The 16328-nt window shown below is 44.4% G+C and overlaps 1 protein-coding gene across 7 annotated transcripts in view; it reads left to right on the top strand.

Annotated features, from left to right (window-relative positions):
• Window positions 1-872: 872 nt before the first annotated feature.
• CENPI (centromere protein I) overlaps window positions 873-16328 on the top strand; it is a 69255-nt gene continuing 53799 nt past the window's right edge. For 2 of the 7 annotated variants that reach the window (XR_007912123.2, XM_017350002.3), the window contains exons 1-7: window positions 918-1275; window positions 2854-3126; window positions 4250-4387; window positions 10117-10235; window positions 10515-10622; window positions 15342-15390; window positions 15684-15730. Coding sequence is in view for 6 of the 7 variants with exons in the window: in XM_017350002.3 (XP_017205491.3) it covers window positions 2910-3126; window positions 4250-4387; window positions 10117-10235; window positions 10515-10622; window positions 15342-15390; window positions 15684-15730 (678 nt within the window). In the remaining variant the exon portion in view is untranslated. Of the gene's footprint in view, window positions 1276-2853; window positions 3127-4249; window positions 4388-10116; window positions 10236-10514; window positions 10623-15341; window positions 15391-15683; window positions 15731-16328 lie in introns of all 7 variants that reach the window. The other 5 variants (XM_008273131.4, XM_008273128.4, XM_008273129.4 and 2 more) reach the window with 5 other exon arrangements.

The raw sequence follows: 16328 nt of genomic DNA, 5'->3' as shown, positions 1-16328 counted from the left end.
TTACTAGAGAAGTTAGCATAGAAAAAAATAGAACAGTCTCAATTTTTATGCATGATTAAGTAAGAGCTGGAGAAACTACTATGAAAAACATAAATGTGGTAAGTAGTCATTTCTGTTGTATTCTTTCCCAAACACATCAATTTAATTCATCTGTTGCTAAGATGGTAGTTTCTTCCTACAGTTTTGCCTAAAGTTTATAATCTTGTTTTAGCCTCAACGAGTCAATGAGAAACGTTAAATTTCTTTTCCTCTCATTAGTAAGAGGGTTAAACTAGGGACTAAGCTCAGATCTCAGACAAAGCCCCTGTTGCTGTTTTTAGCCAGTTTTTTTTTTTTTTTTAAGGTCATTGAGACCTCAAAGTTAGGAATATTTCTCGTTGACAGCCGACTACTTGCAACATGGCACAACATCTGGCAGGGGACACACGTTTCAAGGAACCTTGGAGATTTTCCGCACCCATTCTCGGTTAAACGAAAGCGGATCCAGTTCTTTCCTACCAACTCTCGGGCTTCACAGAAGGCAAACGACTTTAACTTAAATCTCTGCATGGAGACATTTTCCTACAAAGTCCCGACACTTGGGGTCAATCTGGGCAAAACGATCACTCTAATTGATCATATTAAATTCAAGAATCTTGATACTAGTCCTGTTCTACGCAAAATGACGAATGCCAACATTATTAGAACAGGGAGAACGACAGCCAATCAGCTGACTCCAGCAGCAACGGCCCACTCGTCGCGCGTCCCAGTCTGGTTAGGCGGAGCAAACTATTCTCTAATTGGGTCTGCGTCAGCGTCGGCGCGCGCGCGCCACCTCCCGCCATAGAGCTGTACTCGAACCAATCAGGCTTCAGCAGAGGGCGCCGCTCCGCCCAGTCGTCACCTGGGTCGTTGCGGAGGCGCATGCGCAGGGCGGGGCCTGCGCCTTTGAATGTGGGCGGCGGTGTTCGGGCTCCGGAGGCTGTGGGGCGGCGGAACATATTAGGTGAAGTAATTTTAAAAAGAACCGCGCCAAATGGGGCGCCTGGGCACGAAGCGGGTCGCCTGACTTCTGAAGGCGAGACTATCCTGAACAGTGTGGCTGCGGCTGGGTTTTCTCCTAGCCCGGGAATCGGCTCAGTGGGTCAGTCGTTGGCAGTTTTGCTCTGCCGGGTGCCGAAGGGGTCGTTGGAAAGCGCTGGGCGGCGGGTTCAGTGGATGAGGTCAGAAGCTGCTCCTTCGCCCTTGTTTCCTGGACTCTAGGAAACAACTCAGAACCCGGGGCCTCCCTTGGGGGTGAGCATACATACTACTCTCCTGCTCTGGCCTTGTCGCTTCTGGGGAGGTGGGATTGAGTTGTTCTGACCATTCCCTTAGTTTTCCCCCCGTGAGGCCCAGAACTAACAAGTCATTTCTTAGTTCTTCTCTTTTCTTTCCCCCACATCCAGTTCTTTCATTGTGTTTAGTACGCTCTCCCTCCAAAACAAAGGAATCCAATAATTTTCACCTCTACCGCGCTACACACCTTAGACCCCGGGGAGACCACAGCCATCCCTCTTCCGGACTTACAAGAGGCTTTTAAGCGCGCTCTTGCCACTCCTTGACCCCCATTTCTAGTTTCCACAGTGCAGCTAACCCCTCAATTCTAGTCACCGCAGTGCAACTAACCATGGTCTTCCAACACAGCTCAGATGGTGGTGCTCCGCTCCCTGACCACTCCCCCACCCTGCTGTCGCTGCTGTTTCGTTGACACACAGAACTTTTTCTTGCTTGGGAGTCTTGGCATGTCTTTCCCTTCCCACCGTGTAATCCTCTTGCACTAGATCTTCACGTGGCTGGTTCCTTCATGACGTTCAAATCTCAGCTGAAAGATCAGGTCATAGAGGCTTTGCACCCCCACCCCATCTCTGTCACATCACTTTGTATTCATTATTATTTACTTATTTATTGACTGTCAGCATCTCCTTCCCCCACTAACTTTCATGACAGCAGGGACCTTGACTGATTTATTATTTTATCCCAGGTAACTGGAATTGTGCTTGGCACATAGATGACATTCAGTAATTATTTACTGAATATATGAATTAATAAATGGGGAATGTTTCTGTTATACTTAGTCTGACCAACAGTTTGGCTTCTCAACGATGCTGTTTGAACTTAGAACTAAGTGGGGAGCCTAAAGACTAAAAGCAAATTCAGTGTGATGGAGAGATTTAATGGGAGTGGAAAAAATTGAGTTTGTGAGATGGGTTTGTTTTGGACTTGCTTATGTGATATAGCTGTTTTTTTATTTATTTATTTTGACAGGCAGAGTTAGACAGTGAGAGAGACAGAGAGAAAGGTCTTCCTTCCGCTGGTTTACCCCCCAAATGGCTGCAACGGCCCATGCGCTGCGGGGGATCCGAAGCCAGGAGCCAGGTGCTTCCTCCTGGTCTCCAATGCGGGTGCAGGGCCCAAGCACTTGGGCCATCCTCCATGGCCTTCCCGGGCCACAGCAGAGAGCTGGACTGGAAGAGGGGCAACCGGGACAGAACCGGTGCCCTAAGCAGGATTAGAACCCAGGGTGCCGGCGCCGGTGCCACAGGCGAAGGATTAGCCTAGTGAGCCGCGGCGCCGGCTGATATAGCTGTTTTAAGAGAGAAATTTCTATGTTACCTGTACTCTTACTACTTCTTTCCCACAAGAAGACCAGTTCAGCTGATGAATTTTACTTGGGTGGATTGTTTCTATTTAGGTAAAGGGCTTTCTGAGAAAGTTAACCTATAGGTTTTGTTTTCTGGATTATTGTCAACTTCTTTGTCGTGTGCCTGTTACACTCTAGGTACTGTCTACTAAATGTGAGACTATGGGCTGATGTGGTCCTTGTCTTTGTAGGGAAAAAGGTACTGTTTGGCTGATGAATGGTAACTTGACACTTGTTTCTGAATAGAATGCATGCAGTAATGATGCCTCAAAAGACAGGTAAGAACTATCAGGCACAAAACAGACCGTCACAAGGTAGCAGTAGTTACCAGACCAATCTCTCAGCCTGCGAAGTAAAACAGAAACCAAGTGACTCGAAAGAAAACAACCCAATGCAAGATGATGAACATGCTGATGATCAAGATGGAGACGTGCTGCAGATAGCAATGGAGTACTTTGAGAAAGGTAAAGGCACATTGTTTCATTCACTTATTTATTGATTTATTTATTTTAAATATTTATTTTATTTATTTGAAAGAGAGTTAGAGAGAGAGGTCTTCATCCACTGGTTTACTCCCCAAATGGCCGCAATGACCAGAGCTGAGCCAATCTGAAGCCAGGAGCTAGGAGCTTCCTCTGGGTCTTCCCACGCAGGTGCAGGGGCCCAAGGCCTTGGGCCATCTTCTGCTGCTTTCCCAGGCCACAGCAGAGAGCCGGATCCTAAGTGGAGCAGCCAGGGCTCGAATCTGCGCTCATATGGGATGCCGGCACTGCAAAGTAAAACAGAAACCCGGAGACCTGGAGAAGGCTCCTGTCTTCGGATCGGCACAGCTCCGGCCGTTGTGGCCAACTGGGGAGTGAACCAGCAGATGGAAGACCCTCTCTCTCTGCTTCTCTTTCTCTCTCTGCGTAACTGACTTTCAAGTCAATAAATAAATCTTTAAAAAAATAAACTTCATAGGCAATTCCAATATAATATACAGCAAGAGTTTGGGAAGCTAGCATCGAAACAAATGATAGTCTTAAGTTCAATTCTTTTAATTGCTTAAAGCAGAGATACTAAAGCATGACTGTTTTCTTCACTGAAGATAACTATTGCTGTTAAATCTTCTAGAGTTTTGGGGCAGCTGTTGTGATTCTGTGGGTAAGCCACCCCTTAGTATGCCCACATCCCATATCAGAGTGCCTGGTTCGAATCCCAGCTGATCCTGTTCTGATCCAGTTTCTTGCTAGTGCGTCCTAGGAGGCAGCGGCTGATGGATTAACTGCTTGAGCCCCTGCTACCCACATGAAAGATCCGGATGGAGTTCCAGGCTCTTGGCTTCAGCCTGGCTCAGCCTTGGCTGTTGCAGGCATGTAGGGAGTAAACCAGTGGGTAGAAGATCTATTTCTCTGTTGCTGAGCCTTTTAAGTAGATGGAAATAAGCCTTTTAAAAACTACAGAATTTTAAAAGAATTTGAAGGGTTTTTAGGAAGTTTTTTTTTATATAAAGTCATTCCTTTAAAGACCCCCAAGTTGTAATTGTTGAGGCTGAGGATTGAAAGAATTTTAAAGGTCTTGCTATTTAATATTGTTCCTTTTTTCCAGATCCCATTAGAAGTTTACGGAGTAAAGATAAAATCTTGGAAAAGCACTTGATAACCGTGGAGAATGTGGCTTGGAAGAATGGATTAGCTCCAGAAACAATTGACATTCTATTAAATGTGGCACTCAGTGGCAGATTTGGTATGTCGAGGGGGTACATTTATTAGCAGTTTGCGATTCGTTTTGCCTTTCAGACTTACTCATTGCAGTCAGTTGCAGTTCTTTATTTTTACTGTTCTCTTCATAAGATAAATTTGATTTGGTAAGGTTATAAAATGTGCTTTAGTGTGTCTAGATTACCTTATGAGCCAAAATTTTGTGTGCACATATGCTGAAAATAACCAGTTATCACGTATCTTTACAAATAAAATGCATAAACTCTTGCCTCCAAATACACAACAACCATTTTTTTTTTTTTTGACAGGCAGAGTGGACAGTGAGAGAGAGGGACAGAGAGAAAGGTCTTCCTTTGCCATTGGTTCACCCTCCAATGGCCGCTGCGGCCGGCGCGCTGCGGCCGGCGCACCGCGCTGATCCGATGGCAGGAGCCAGGAGCCAGGTGCTTTTCCTGGTCTCCCATGGGGTGCAGGGCCCAAGCACCTGGGCCATCCTCCACTGCACTCCCTGACCACAGCAGAGGGCTGGCCTGGAAGAGGGGCAACCGGGACAGAATCCGGCGCCCCGACCGGGACTAGAACCAGGTGTGCCAGCGCCGCTAGGCGGAGGATTAGCCTAGTGAGCCGCGGCGCCGGCCTCACAACAACCATTTTTAACACTTTTCTGCAGAAGCATAGAAAATACTTTGAATAGTGTTACTGGAAGACACCTTAAGAGATTGTTAGTCTACTTCATTGCCTTTAGGTTTATTTATGACAAGTTTATGTTTATGCTGTCTCCGTCACGGTGTCTGTGACCTTAACAGCCAAGATACTTTTTGTGCAAATGTCTATTTCATTTTCTAAGTTCATTGGTGGTATGGATGGAGATTGGGAGAAATTCTTAGAAATAATATCTGGTCAGTATCCTTTCTACTTGAAATCTTCTCATATCTAAATTCATACTGCAAAGAAATTTTAAACCCTAAAACCCACATTAGAAAGGTGAGGAAAAATGGTTTAGAATGATTAAGAGACTTAATACCAGACCCATAGCTGAGGAAATCAGGTCTTCATTCCAGTGTTTATGCTGCACCACATTGCTACTGTTTTTTTCTACTTAAAATTAAGACTGCTATCAAAATTAGATGCTCTATGTACTAAGTATTTCCTGGCCCTTGGATGTTATATTCCTTCCTATATACCAAGCATCATATTTTTAGGGATGTGTGTGTGTGTGTGTTTTAAAGTAACAACAAATTATAAATCGAATCCACTGTGTGACTCTGTTATTTAATTTCTCCACTCTTTCCTTATTGATTCTCTTTTTTTCTCCCAGAAAGTTGAATCAGTTTTTGTACTTGGAGGTGCTTTCAGATTGTTTGATTTATTTGTTTGTTTGTTTTGTTGTTGTTGTTGACAGGCAGAGTTAGGCAGTGAGAGAGACAGAGAGGGAGTTATAGAAAGTGAGAGAGAGACAGAAAGGTCTTCCTTCCATTGGCTCACTCCCCTAATGGCCGCCACGGCTGGCGCTGCACTGATCCAAAGCCAGGAGACCTCCTGGTTTCCCATGCTGATGCAGGGACGCAAGCACTTGGGCCATCCTCCACTGCCCTCCCGGGCCACAGCAGAGAGCTGGAATGGAAGAGGAGCAACCGGGACAGAACCGGCACCCCAACCAGGACTAGAACCCAGGGTGCTGGTGCCGCAGGCAGAGGATTAGCCAAGTGAACCATGGTGCTGGCCAGATTGTTCGATTTAAATGTCATCCCAGGAATCTATTTAACTGATCAATGTCTACAAGATAATTCTACCCTTTCCTTCTCTTAAAACATCTATAGAACACACAGGTTTTTTTTTTTTTGTTTTTGTTTTTTTTAAAGGCGTATTTATTTATTTGAAAGGCAGTTGTAGAGAGGCAGAGGCAGAGAGAGAAGTTTTCCATCCACTGGTTCACTCCCCAAATGGCGACAATGGCCAGAGCTGTGCCAATCCAAATCCAGGAGCCAGGAGATTCTTCCGGGTTTCCCACATGGATGCAGGGGCCCAAGGACTTGGGCCATCTTCCATTGCTTTCCCAGGCCATAGCAGAGAGCTGGATCGGAAGTGGAGCAGCCGGGTCTCAAACTGGTGACCATATGGGATGCCAGCACTGCATGTGGCAGCTTTACCTACTACGCCATAGCATAGGCCCCGCTTGGTATCTCTTAAGTTCAGACCTTTTGTGGGTTCATTTTCTCCTGAAAAAAAAAATCTCCAGTCTTTGGGTAAAGGAAGGTGGGAGTTCTTGGTGGGCTGAGGATATTTACTAATTTTGTGCCCACACTTTTAACCAAGCCTTGATTTTTGCTACGCGCCTTATCCTATCCCTGTCTTTGACAGTTTCCTGCACTTTATTTTGTAAAATTTATTTTTTTATTTGAATGAATTATGGAGAGAAAAGGAGAGACAGAGAGAGAGCGATCTTCTGTCCTCTATTTCACTCCCCAAATGGCTGTGATAACTGGGGCTGAGCAAGGCCAAAACCAGGAGCCAGGAGCTTCATCTGGGTCTCCCTTGTGGGTTCAGAGGCCCAAGGACTTGGGCCATCTTCCACTGCTTTCTCAGGTGCATTAGCAGGGAGCTGGATTAGAAGTGGAGCAGCTGGGACTCGAACTGGTGCCCATATGTGATGCCGGCGCTGTGATGCGGCCTCACACACTATGCCATGGTGCTGGCCCAGTTTCTTGCACTTTCAAGTGTGAGTCTTTCCAGAGTTGTGTGGGGACGGATAAACCTTATTGCTCATCAGGTCCCTCCATGTGGATACTTTAGATACAGCTTCCTGTACCTTCTAAGCCACTTGTCACTCAAATCTTTTTTTTTTTTTTAAATTTTACTTGAGGGGCTGGTGTTGTGGCGTAGTGGGTAAAGCTGCTGCCTATAGTGCCGGCATCCCATATGGACACTGGTTTGAATCCTGGCTGCTTCCCTTCTGATCCAGCTCTCTACTATGGCCTGGGAAAGCAATAGAGGATGGGCCAAGTTCTTGGGCCCCTGCACCTGTCTAGGAGACCCAGAAGAGGCTCCTGATCCTGGCTTCAGATCGGCACAGCTCTGGCCATTGCGGTCATCTGGGGAGTAAACCAACGGATGGAAGACCTCTCTCTGCCTCTGCCTCTGCCTGTCTGTTACTCTGCCTTTCAAATAAATAAATATTTTAAAAAAGGGTTTTTTGAAAGGTTACAGAGAGAGAAAAGGAGAGACAGAGAGAGAGAGAGAGATCTTCCATCCATTGCTTTACTCCCCAGATGGCTGTAACTTCTGGCTCTGGGTGAGCCAGGAAAAACCAGGAGTCAGGAGCTTCGTCTGAGTCTCTCATCTGGGTTCAGGGGCCCAGAGACCTGGGCCATCCTCTGCTGCTTTCCCAGGCCATTAGTGGATGGATGACCTCTTTCTCTCTCTTTCTGCCTCTGCTTCTCTGTAACTCTTTCAAATAAATAAATCTTCAAAAAATAAGAAATTATTTAAAAAGTCACCAGGAAGTTACTATAGAGTTAGTATTGAATAGTCCCTTTGTATTTGGCACATATGTAAAGTGTTGGTGGTGAGACTTTTTTTTCCCAAAGATTTATTTTTTATTTACTTGCAAGGCAGAGTTACAGAGAGAGGAGGAGAAAGAGAGGCCTTCAGTCCACTGGTTCACTGCCCAAATGGCTGCCATGGTCGGGGCTGGGCCAGGCTGAAACCAGGAGTTAGGAGCTTCTTCCAGGTCTTCCACATGGGTGTAGGGCCCAAGCACTTGGACCATCTTTCCCTGTTTTCCTAGGCACACCAGCAGGGAGCTGGATTGGAAATGGAGCAGCCGGGCCTTGAATTGCTGCCCATATGTGATGCTGGCTTCTCAGGCAGAGGCTTAACCTTTACACCACAACGCTGACCCCAGTGAGACTGTTTTAAACTCTGAAAGGGTTTAGTGTATAGGAGTGGGAGAGAAAAAAGAAACAAAAAGCCTAGATTAGAAAGTAGAGACTTTATTGTGATTCGTTACCTGCCATTACTGCTTGCTTGCTTCTGTACAGATTAATGGGGTAGAGGCTGGTGCAGTAATGATTCCTGAAGCTTTCATGCACAGAAGTTGGTATAGGGTAAATAGAAAGCCAGTATCCGAAACATTACTTTAATTACCAGAAGGGAGAATGCTGTGGAGGCCAGAGAACAAAATGGAAAGGTTAGACTAGTGTAGAATGTTGTTAATGTCAGCTAATTCCAAGGATATCTTCCATGCTGCCATCCTGTCCTTTTTGAGAGAGTTGAGGATACAAATATATTTATTATTAAATGTAGCTGCTCATGCACAGTGTCTATTAGTATCTTTAAATCAGAATCTATTGTGCTATTAAGAAAGTAATACAAAAACTCTTTGAAGTTTCACTGTGATTGAAAGACTTTGAGATATAATTCACATACCATAAAATTCGTTTTTGGCCGGCGCCATGGCTCACTTGGCTAATCCTCCGCCTGTGGTGCCGGCACCCTGGTTTCTAGTCCCAGTTGGGGCGCTGGGTGCTAGTTTCGGTTGCTCCTCTTCCAGTCCAGCTCTCTGGCCCAGGAAGGCAGTGGAGGATGGCCCAAGTGCTTGGGCCCTGCACCCGCATGGGAGACCAGGAGGAAGCATCTGGCTCCTGGCTTTGGATCGGTGCAACACCGGCCATGTGGCCATTAGGGAAGTGAACCAACGGAAGGAAGACCTTTCTCTCTGTCTCTCTTTCTGTAACTCTCTCTTTGTATCTCTCTCTCACTGTCTAACTCTGCCTGTCAAAAAGTTTAAAAAAATTGTTTTTTTAAAAATGCAGTGTTTTGGGGCATAGTCACAGAGTTGTACCATAATCACCACTATCTATTTCCTGAGCGTTTTCATCACCTGAAAAAGAAACCCTATATTCATTTCCCCTTTGAAAAATAGAAATATTTGGATCAAATAATTTGCTCTAGAGTTTATATTAGAAGTTAAATATATAATTTTGTCTTGAGCAATGCTTTGTAATGATAGGAGATACTGAATATTATGGTGTTGGTTTTTATTGCCTTAAACATAAAGTGAGAAGGGCTAGTGCTGTGGTGTAGCAAGTAAAGCTGCTGCCTGCAGTGCCAATATCCCAGTATCCCATATGGGCACCAATTCGAGTCCAATCCACACTTCCAATCCAGCTCTCTTCGTTGGCCTGGAAAAACAGTGGAAGATGACCTGAGTCCTTGGGCCCCTGCACCTGCAGGGCAGTCCCAGAAGAAGCTGCAGGCTCCTGATTTTGGATTGGTGTAGCTCTGGCTGTTGCAGCTATTTGGGGAGTGAGCCAGAGGATGGAAGACCTCTTTCTCTCTCTCTCTCTGCCTCTGCTTCTCTATAACTCTGCATTTCAAATAAATAAATAAATCTTTTTTTTTTTGACAGGCAGAGTAGACAGTGAGAGAGACAGAGAGAAAGGTCTTCCTTTGCCATTGGTTCACCCTCCAATGGCCGGCGCGGCCGGCGCACCACGCTGATCCGATGGCAGGAGCCAGGTGCTTCTCCTGGTCTTCCATGGGGTGCAGGGCCCAAGGACTTGGGCCATCCTCCACTGCACTCCCTGGCCACAGCAGAGAGCTGGCCTGGAAGAGGGGCAACCAGGACAGAATCCGGCACCCTGACCGAAACTAGAACCCGGTGTGCTGGCGCCGCAAGGCGGAGGATTAGCCTAGTGAGCCGCGGCGCCGGCAATAAGCTGTATTTTAATTTAGAGTTTGTCTACTGTCCAGGGAATGCGGTAAACACACGGATTTTGAAGTGCCTGATTCCAGCAACTCTAATATCAGAAGATTCTGTGGTTAAGGCAGTCTCCTGGCTTTGTGTTGGCAAGTGTTCTGGTAGCACCAAGGTAATCTTTTTAAACACTTTGATGATAAGTCCTTCAGAACCACTTAAGGGCTGGCAAGGAAGAGCCACTTATGGAGTAATGGCAGTGGCCTTTTGTGCAAAGCCTGTAGTTTTGGAACGATATAGCTTGATGCAAGGACTCTGTTCAAACAGAAATTTTTACTGAGAAATCTATTATCCTACTTTGTGCTAGAAGCTTCTAAAACAGCCCTGAGGGGGGAATTAAGCTCTTCTGTACCAGTTCTGTTTCTCTAAAGATAAACATTTTGTCTCTGGATAGGTACTTTTTTATCGTTGGCTGATTGCAATGTTTGACTTCATTGATCATAAGGAGCAAATTAACTTGCTCTATGGCTTCTTTTTTGCTTCATTGCAAGATGATGTGCTGGTAAGTAAACATAGGACAGCATCAAGCATCAGTCAAATAGTGTATTCATTTATATTGACATACCATAAGTGCTTCCAAGTGCCACACAATGTGTTTTCCTTATTTACTTTAACATAGGCAAGTATAAGGAATATAATAAAAACCCTTGTGTTCATCTCTCAGATTAGGTAATGTAAAATTTTTACTATATTTGCTTTACATCTTCTCTTAAGGACATAAACATGTTACAGATAGAGTTGACTCCACCTTGGAGTCTCTTTGCTGATCTGGAGCAGTGGTTGCCATTTTTTCACATTTAAACCACTTCAACAGGGTCCTTGGGGTCACTTACTCTACATTTTCTTGATTAACACTGCAGAAACCTCATCAGAATTAATGAGGAGGAGAGGATTACATCTCCTGAGTTGCCAGTGGACTGGGTTTGATTAAATAACATAATCATCTCCATTAAAAACATTAATAACTCTAAGAAATCAATTTGCTGTCCACCTGGAAGACTTTCAAGGACCATCAGTAGTTCACAGACTGTGTGAATCACTCATGTAACTGAGATCCTCTTGCCTTTGGGAAAATCATCCATTGACTGTATCTTTTTTAAAAAGATTATTTATTTGAAAGAGTTACAGAGAGAGAAGGAGAGACAGAAATCTTCCCTTTACTGGTTTAGTTCCCAAATGGCTGCAATGACTGGGGCTGGTCCAGGCTGAAGCCAGGAACTAGGAGCTGCTTTCGGATCTCCCACATAGGTGCAGGGCCCCAAGGACATGGGGCATCTTCTGTTGTTTCCAAGGTTCATTATAAGGGAGCTGGATCAGAAGTGGACCAGCTGGGAATTGAACTGGCACCTGTATGGCATGCCAGCATTGCAGGCATTGGCTTAACCTGCTACCCCACATTGCCAGCCCCTGATTGCATTTAAAAAAGATTTATTTATTTATTTGAAAGGCAGAGTGACAGAAGTGGGGAGATAGAGAAATCATTCTAGGTCACTCCTCAAATGGCCACAATGGCTCGGGGTGGTCCAGGCTGGATCCAGGAACTCCAGCTGGGTCTCCTGCATGGGTGGCAGGGGCCCAAGTACTTGTGGCCATCTTCTGCTGCTTTCCCTGGCACATTATCATGGAGTTGGAACAGAAGCAGAGCAGCCAAGACTTGAACTGGTGCTATGATATGGGATGCAGGCACTTCAAGCTGTGGCCTAACCTGTTCTACCATAATGCCACTTCTTCCCCCTGCCCATTGATTATGTTTTTTTTTTAATTGGTATTTCTGTATGCTCATTGCATTGTACTAGGCACTGTAGAAGCTTCAAAGTTTAGCACGGAGTTTGTGTACTCCAGGAACTTAAAATCTAGTTGTAGAATTAAAGCACATAAAGTTGAATAATACATTGAGAGTTAAATTGTCAAAGGCAGTATGTGATAGTGTGTGAATAATAATTGCTGGTGTATTTCCAGGAAGGAAGAGAACACTGTTAATCAGAGTGATTAGAAAAAGCATCTTGAAGTGTGTGGGCTTGGAGCCGAGCCTTCAGTATTGAATAGGATTTGGGATTTGGTGAGAGAAAATGATCTATGTGAGGGGGCTATCTCAAGCACAGGTGTGAGAGGTGTAACATGAGTCTGAGGAGACCTTAAATAGATGGATCTAACTTAATTGGAGTTAGTGTTGGGTGGTGGTAAGCACTAAGGCTGAAAGAGTTGGGTGAGGGGTTGATTGTAGAAGTCTTTCAATGTGATGCTTCGGAATTTGAACTTCATTTAGAAATTTTGGGCAAAATATGTTGAAAGGAGTTTTGTAGGATGCTAGGATGCTATTTAGTAGTGCCAAACAGTATAGATTAGGAGAGAGGCTAGACAGGAAGACTAGGAGACTGACAAGATAATTCACGTATAATATGATGAAGCTCTAGACTAGAAGTCTATGGACCCCTGCAGCTCTATGCCACTCTTTTAGGAAGTCAAAAGGTCACAATTATTTTCATAATAATACTAAGATATTGTTTGCTATTTTCTTTGTGTTAACATTGGCACTGATGGTGCTAATGTATGTTGGATAAAACTGCTGGTACTTCAGCACAAATTAAGGCAATAGCACCAAACAGTGGTGGTTGTATTTTTTATTGTAGTAAAAAGTTCAAAATGCTAATTTCATTTAAGAATGTCCTAAGTGAAAGAGTAAAAATTAATCCATTACCTTTACTAAATCTCAACCCTTGATACATGTCTTTAGTATTTGTGTGATGAAATGGGAAGTACAAACAAAGCCATTCTACATACTAAAGTGCAGTGATTCTGAGGAAAAGCACTTGTGTGCTTGAGTTGTGAAGCTGCTTTTCTTTTTCTTTTTTTTTTGAAAGAATGACATACAAACTATGGTTATTCAAACTTGGGTATCTGGAAAATGTTTTTCTTTCTTTTTTTTTTTTTTTAAGACAGGCAGAGTTAGAGAGACAGAGAGAAAGGTCTTCCTTCCACTGGTTCACCCCCCAAATGGCCACTACGGCTGGTGTGCTGCGCTGATCTGAAGCCAGGAGCCAGGTGCTTCCTCCTGGACTCCCATGGGGTACAGGGCCCAAGCACTTGGGCCATCCTCCACTGCACTCCCTGGCCACAGCAGAGCTGGCCTGGAAGAGGGGCAACCGGGACAGAATGCGGCGCCCCGACCGGGACTAGAACCCGGTGTGCTGGCGCCACAAGGCAGAGGATTAGCCTAGTGAGCCATGGCGCCGGCCAATTGGCTGGAGTTTTAAAGACTATTTGAGAAGTAGAGTTACAGAGAGAGGGAGAGACAGAGAGAAAGGTCTTCCATCCACTGGTTCACTCCTCAAGTGGCTGCAGTGGCTGGAGCTGGGCTGATCCAAAGCCAGGAGCCAGGAGCTTCTTCCAGGTCTCCCACATGGGAGGAAGGGGCCCAAGTACTTGGACCATCTTCCACTGCTTTCCCAGATGCACAGCAAGAAGCTGGATTGGATGTGGAGCAGGCAGGACTTGAACCTGAGCTCTGGTATGGGATGCTGGTGTTGCAGGTAGCAGCTTAGCTCACTGCACCAAAACACCAGCTCCTATGCCCCCCCCTTTTTTTAATAAAGATTTATTTATCTACTTGAGAGGCAGAAAGGTCTTCTATCCACTGGTTCACTCTCCAAATGGCTGCAGTGGCTGGAACTTGGCCAATCTGAAGCCAGGATCCAGTAGCCGGGAGCTTCTTCCAGGTCTCTCACTTGGGTGCAGGGGCCCAAGGACTTGGGCGATCTTCTGCTGCTTTCCCAGGCTATGGCAGAGAGCTGGATCGGAAGTGGAGCAGCCAGGTCTTGAACCAGTGCCCATATGAGATTTTGGTGCCACAGGCGGAGGCTTAGCCCACTACACCACAGCGCTAGACCCACCATTCAGTCATTTTTAAAAAGTTATTTCTTTATTAGAGACAGAGTGCTCCCATGTGCTGGTTCACTCCCCAGGTGCTCACAATGGCCAGGATTGAGCCAGGGTCCGAGCGTGGAGCTGAGAAGAAAATTAGCAAGGGGTGGCAGGAATGCGGTCACTTGAGTCATTACCCCTGCCTCCCAGAGTCTGCAGTAGCAAGAAGCCGGAAACAGGTGTTGATTGAAGCAATCCAGTGTGAGACGTGAGTGTCCTTAGCAAAATCTTAACTGCTGGGCCATAAAGTTGCCCCAGGTACTTACTAATTTCAGTACTTCATAGTAGTATTGGCATAGTGGTTGCCAGCAAGAGCTCTGAAAGCTGATTGGTCTTAAATCTCGAGTCTATTGCCTGTTTGTTGGCTTTAGTTTCTCCTCTAGCAGGAAGTTAGAGTCAGGAGCTGGAGCCAGGACAAAGGTGCCCTGTGAGGCTAAGCACCTGTACTTTAATTAACAAATTTCTGAGTGCCTATTATTTGCAAAACTAAGGACTAAGCTGTTAGTCAAATTACAGTATGTCTACTCACTGGAATATGAAGCATCATTGAAAAATAACTTTGAAGACTAAAAAACATGGAATGTCCTTTTAAGTGGAAAATTAGTTTGTATCTTAATAAATATGGATTAATAATGAACAGAGTATATGTCTTTATTAGGTAGAAGGATCATGGGTAAGTCTTTACTGTTTTTCAAGTTGTCAGTGGTGTTTTTACATTACCTGAAAATGACCTTTTGGCTGGTGTTGTGATGTAATGGGTTAAGCTGCCTCCTGTGTTGCCAGCATCCCATATGAGTGCCAGTTCAAAGTCTTAGCTGCTCTGCTTGTAATCCAGCTTCCAGTTAATGCACCTGGGAAGACAATAGAAGATGACTCAAGTAATTGGGCCCCTGCAACTCTCACGGAATACCTGGATGGTGTTCCAGGCTTCTGGCTTTGGCCTGTCCAACCTTGGCTATTGCTGCCATTTGAGAAGTGAACCAGCAGATAGAAGATATTCCCTCCCTCTCCCCTGCTGCTGTGTGTGTCTATCTCCCTCTCTTTCTTTGTAACTCTGCCTTTCAAATAAGTATATTGTTTTTAAAAAATTACCTAATGGGGTGCCAGTTAAAACTGTTGTTATAGTTATAAAAAACCACTATGTAGTACAGAAAAGAGAAGTTTTATAAAACTATTGTTCAAGGAAGTCCTTAAGCCTTTTTACTTACCAGGTGAGATTGACATTTGAAGAAAATGTGTTGCTGTTTTGTTCAAGATGTATTGTCATTTCTTTACAAATTTTTTTTTTGTATTTTAACAGTGCCCTTATGTCTGCCATTTGTTATATTTACTTACCAAAAAAGAGAATGGTGAGTATTTTCATTCCAGTTGTATTAATTCACTCTGCATAATTAGCATCTGTATTGGCCTTTATAAAGTTAAAGTAGCTATTAGTGTTAGTTATGACAGGCCTCATTTTGTGGAAATTACTTTTTAGTATTTTTATCTAAAAGCATCGGCTTAATGACTTAACTGAACAGGATATTTCTATTCTTGGTGTATTGTCAGAAGAAACTACATGAGCTACGTGCTGGGTAGGTATTACCGGTTTCTCTTTATTCTGAATCAAATATATAAAACCTTTTCTCTTCACCTTTTGTAGTTAAGCCATTTCGTGTGAGAAAACTGCTTGATCTTCAGGCAAAAATGGTGAGTACCTAAAAGACCAAAGACTGGCCATTGTTCTGTGGTCTAGGCTTTGGGGATACAAAAAGAGTCAAATGAGTCATTATCTAAAAGGAACTCACATTCTGAAGAGCTCAGTCAACAAAGTAAAAAAAGCAGCAAAGGAGGAGTGGTGATGGTTGAAAGAAAATTTAAGGGATAAATAGGATTTAGGTAAGTAAAGAAGGAGCAAGGCATTGCTGCTAGAGAGAACAGCATGTAGATGTCAAACAGCAAACACTTGTTAGGGAACTGAGTTGGGATGGCTGGAATGTTAGGGAGTACTTCAAAGTCAGAAGTGAGTTTATAGTTGTTTTTTGTGAATGGGATCTACAAAAGCATGTCAAGATGTTCTCTTCTGGATATTTAAAATTCCATATGTTCTTTGACCTTTATCTCTTGTCCTTACAACTCTTTTGCGTTGTTATTTCTACTGTACCTGCCAAATAACAGGAGTCTGTGAAGCTTTGGGTATAAAACAGTTTGAAACAGTAGTGCCCAGGCCTAACTGAAGCCATCATGGTCTGTCTAAAGTCATTCACATTGAATTCAAAACACAAACACATAACACATTTGTGCTTCT

This window comes from Oryctolagus cuniculus, chromosome X (genome assembly GCF_964237555.1).
Source record: "Oryctolagus cuniculus chromosome X, mOryCun1.1, whole genome shotgun sequence".
NCBI lineage: Eukaryota > Metazoa > Chordata > Mammalia > Lagomorpha > Leporidae > Oryctolagus > Oryctolagus cuniculus.
Note: the sequence above shows the minus strand (reverse complement) of the source record. Positions and strands in the feature narration are given on the sequence as shown.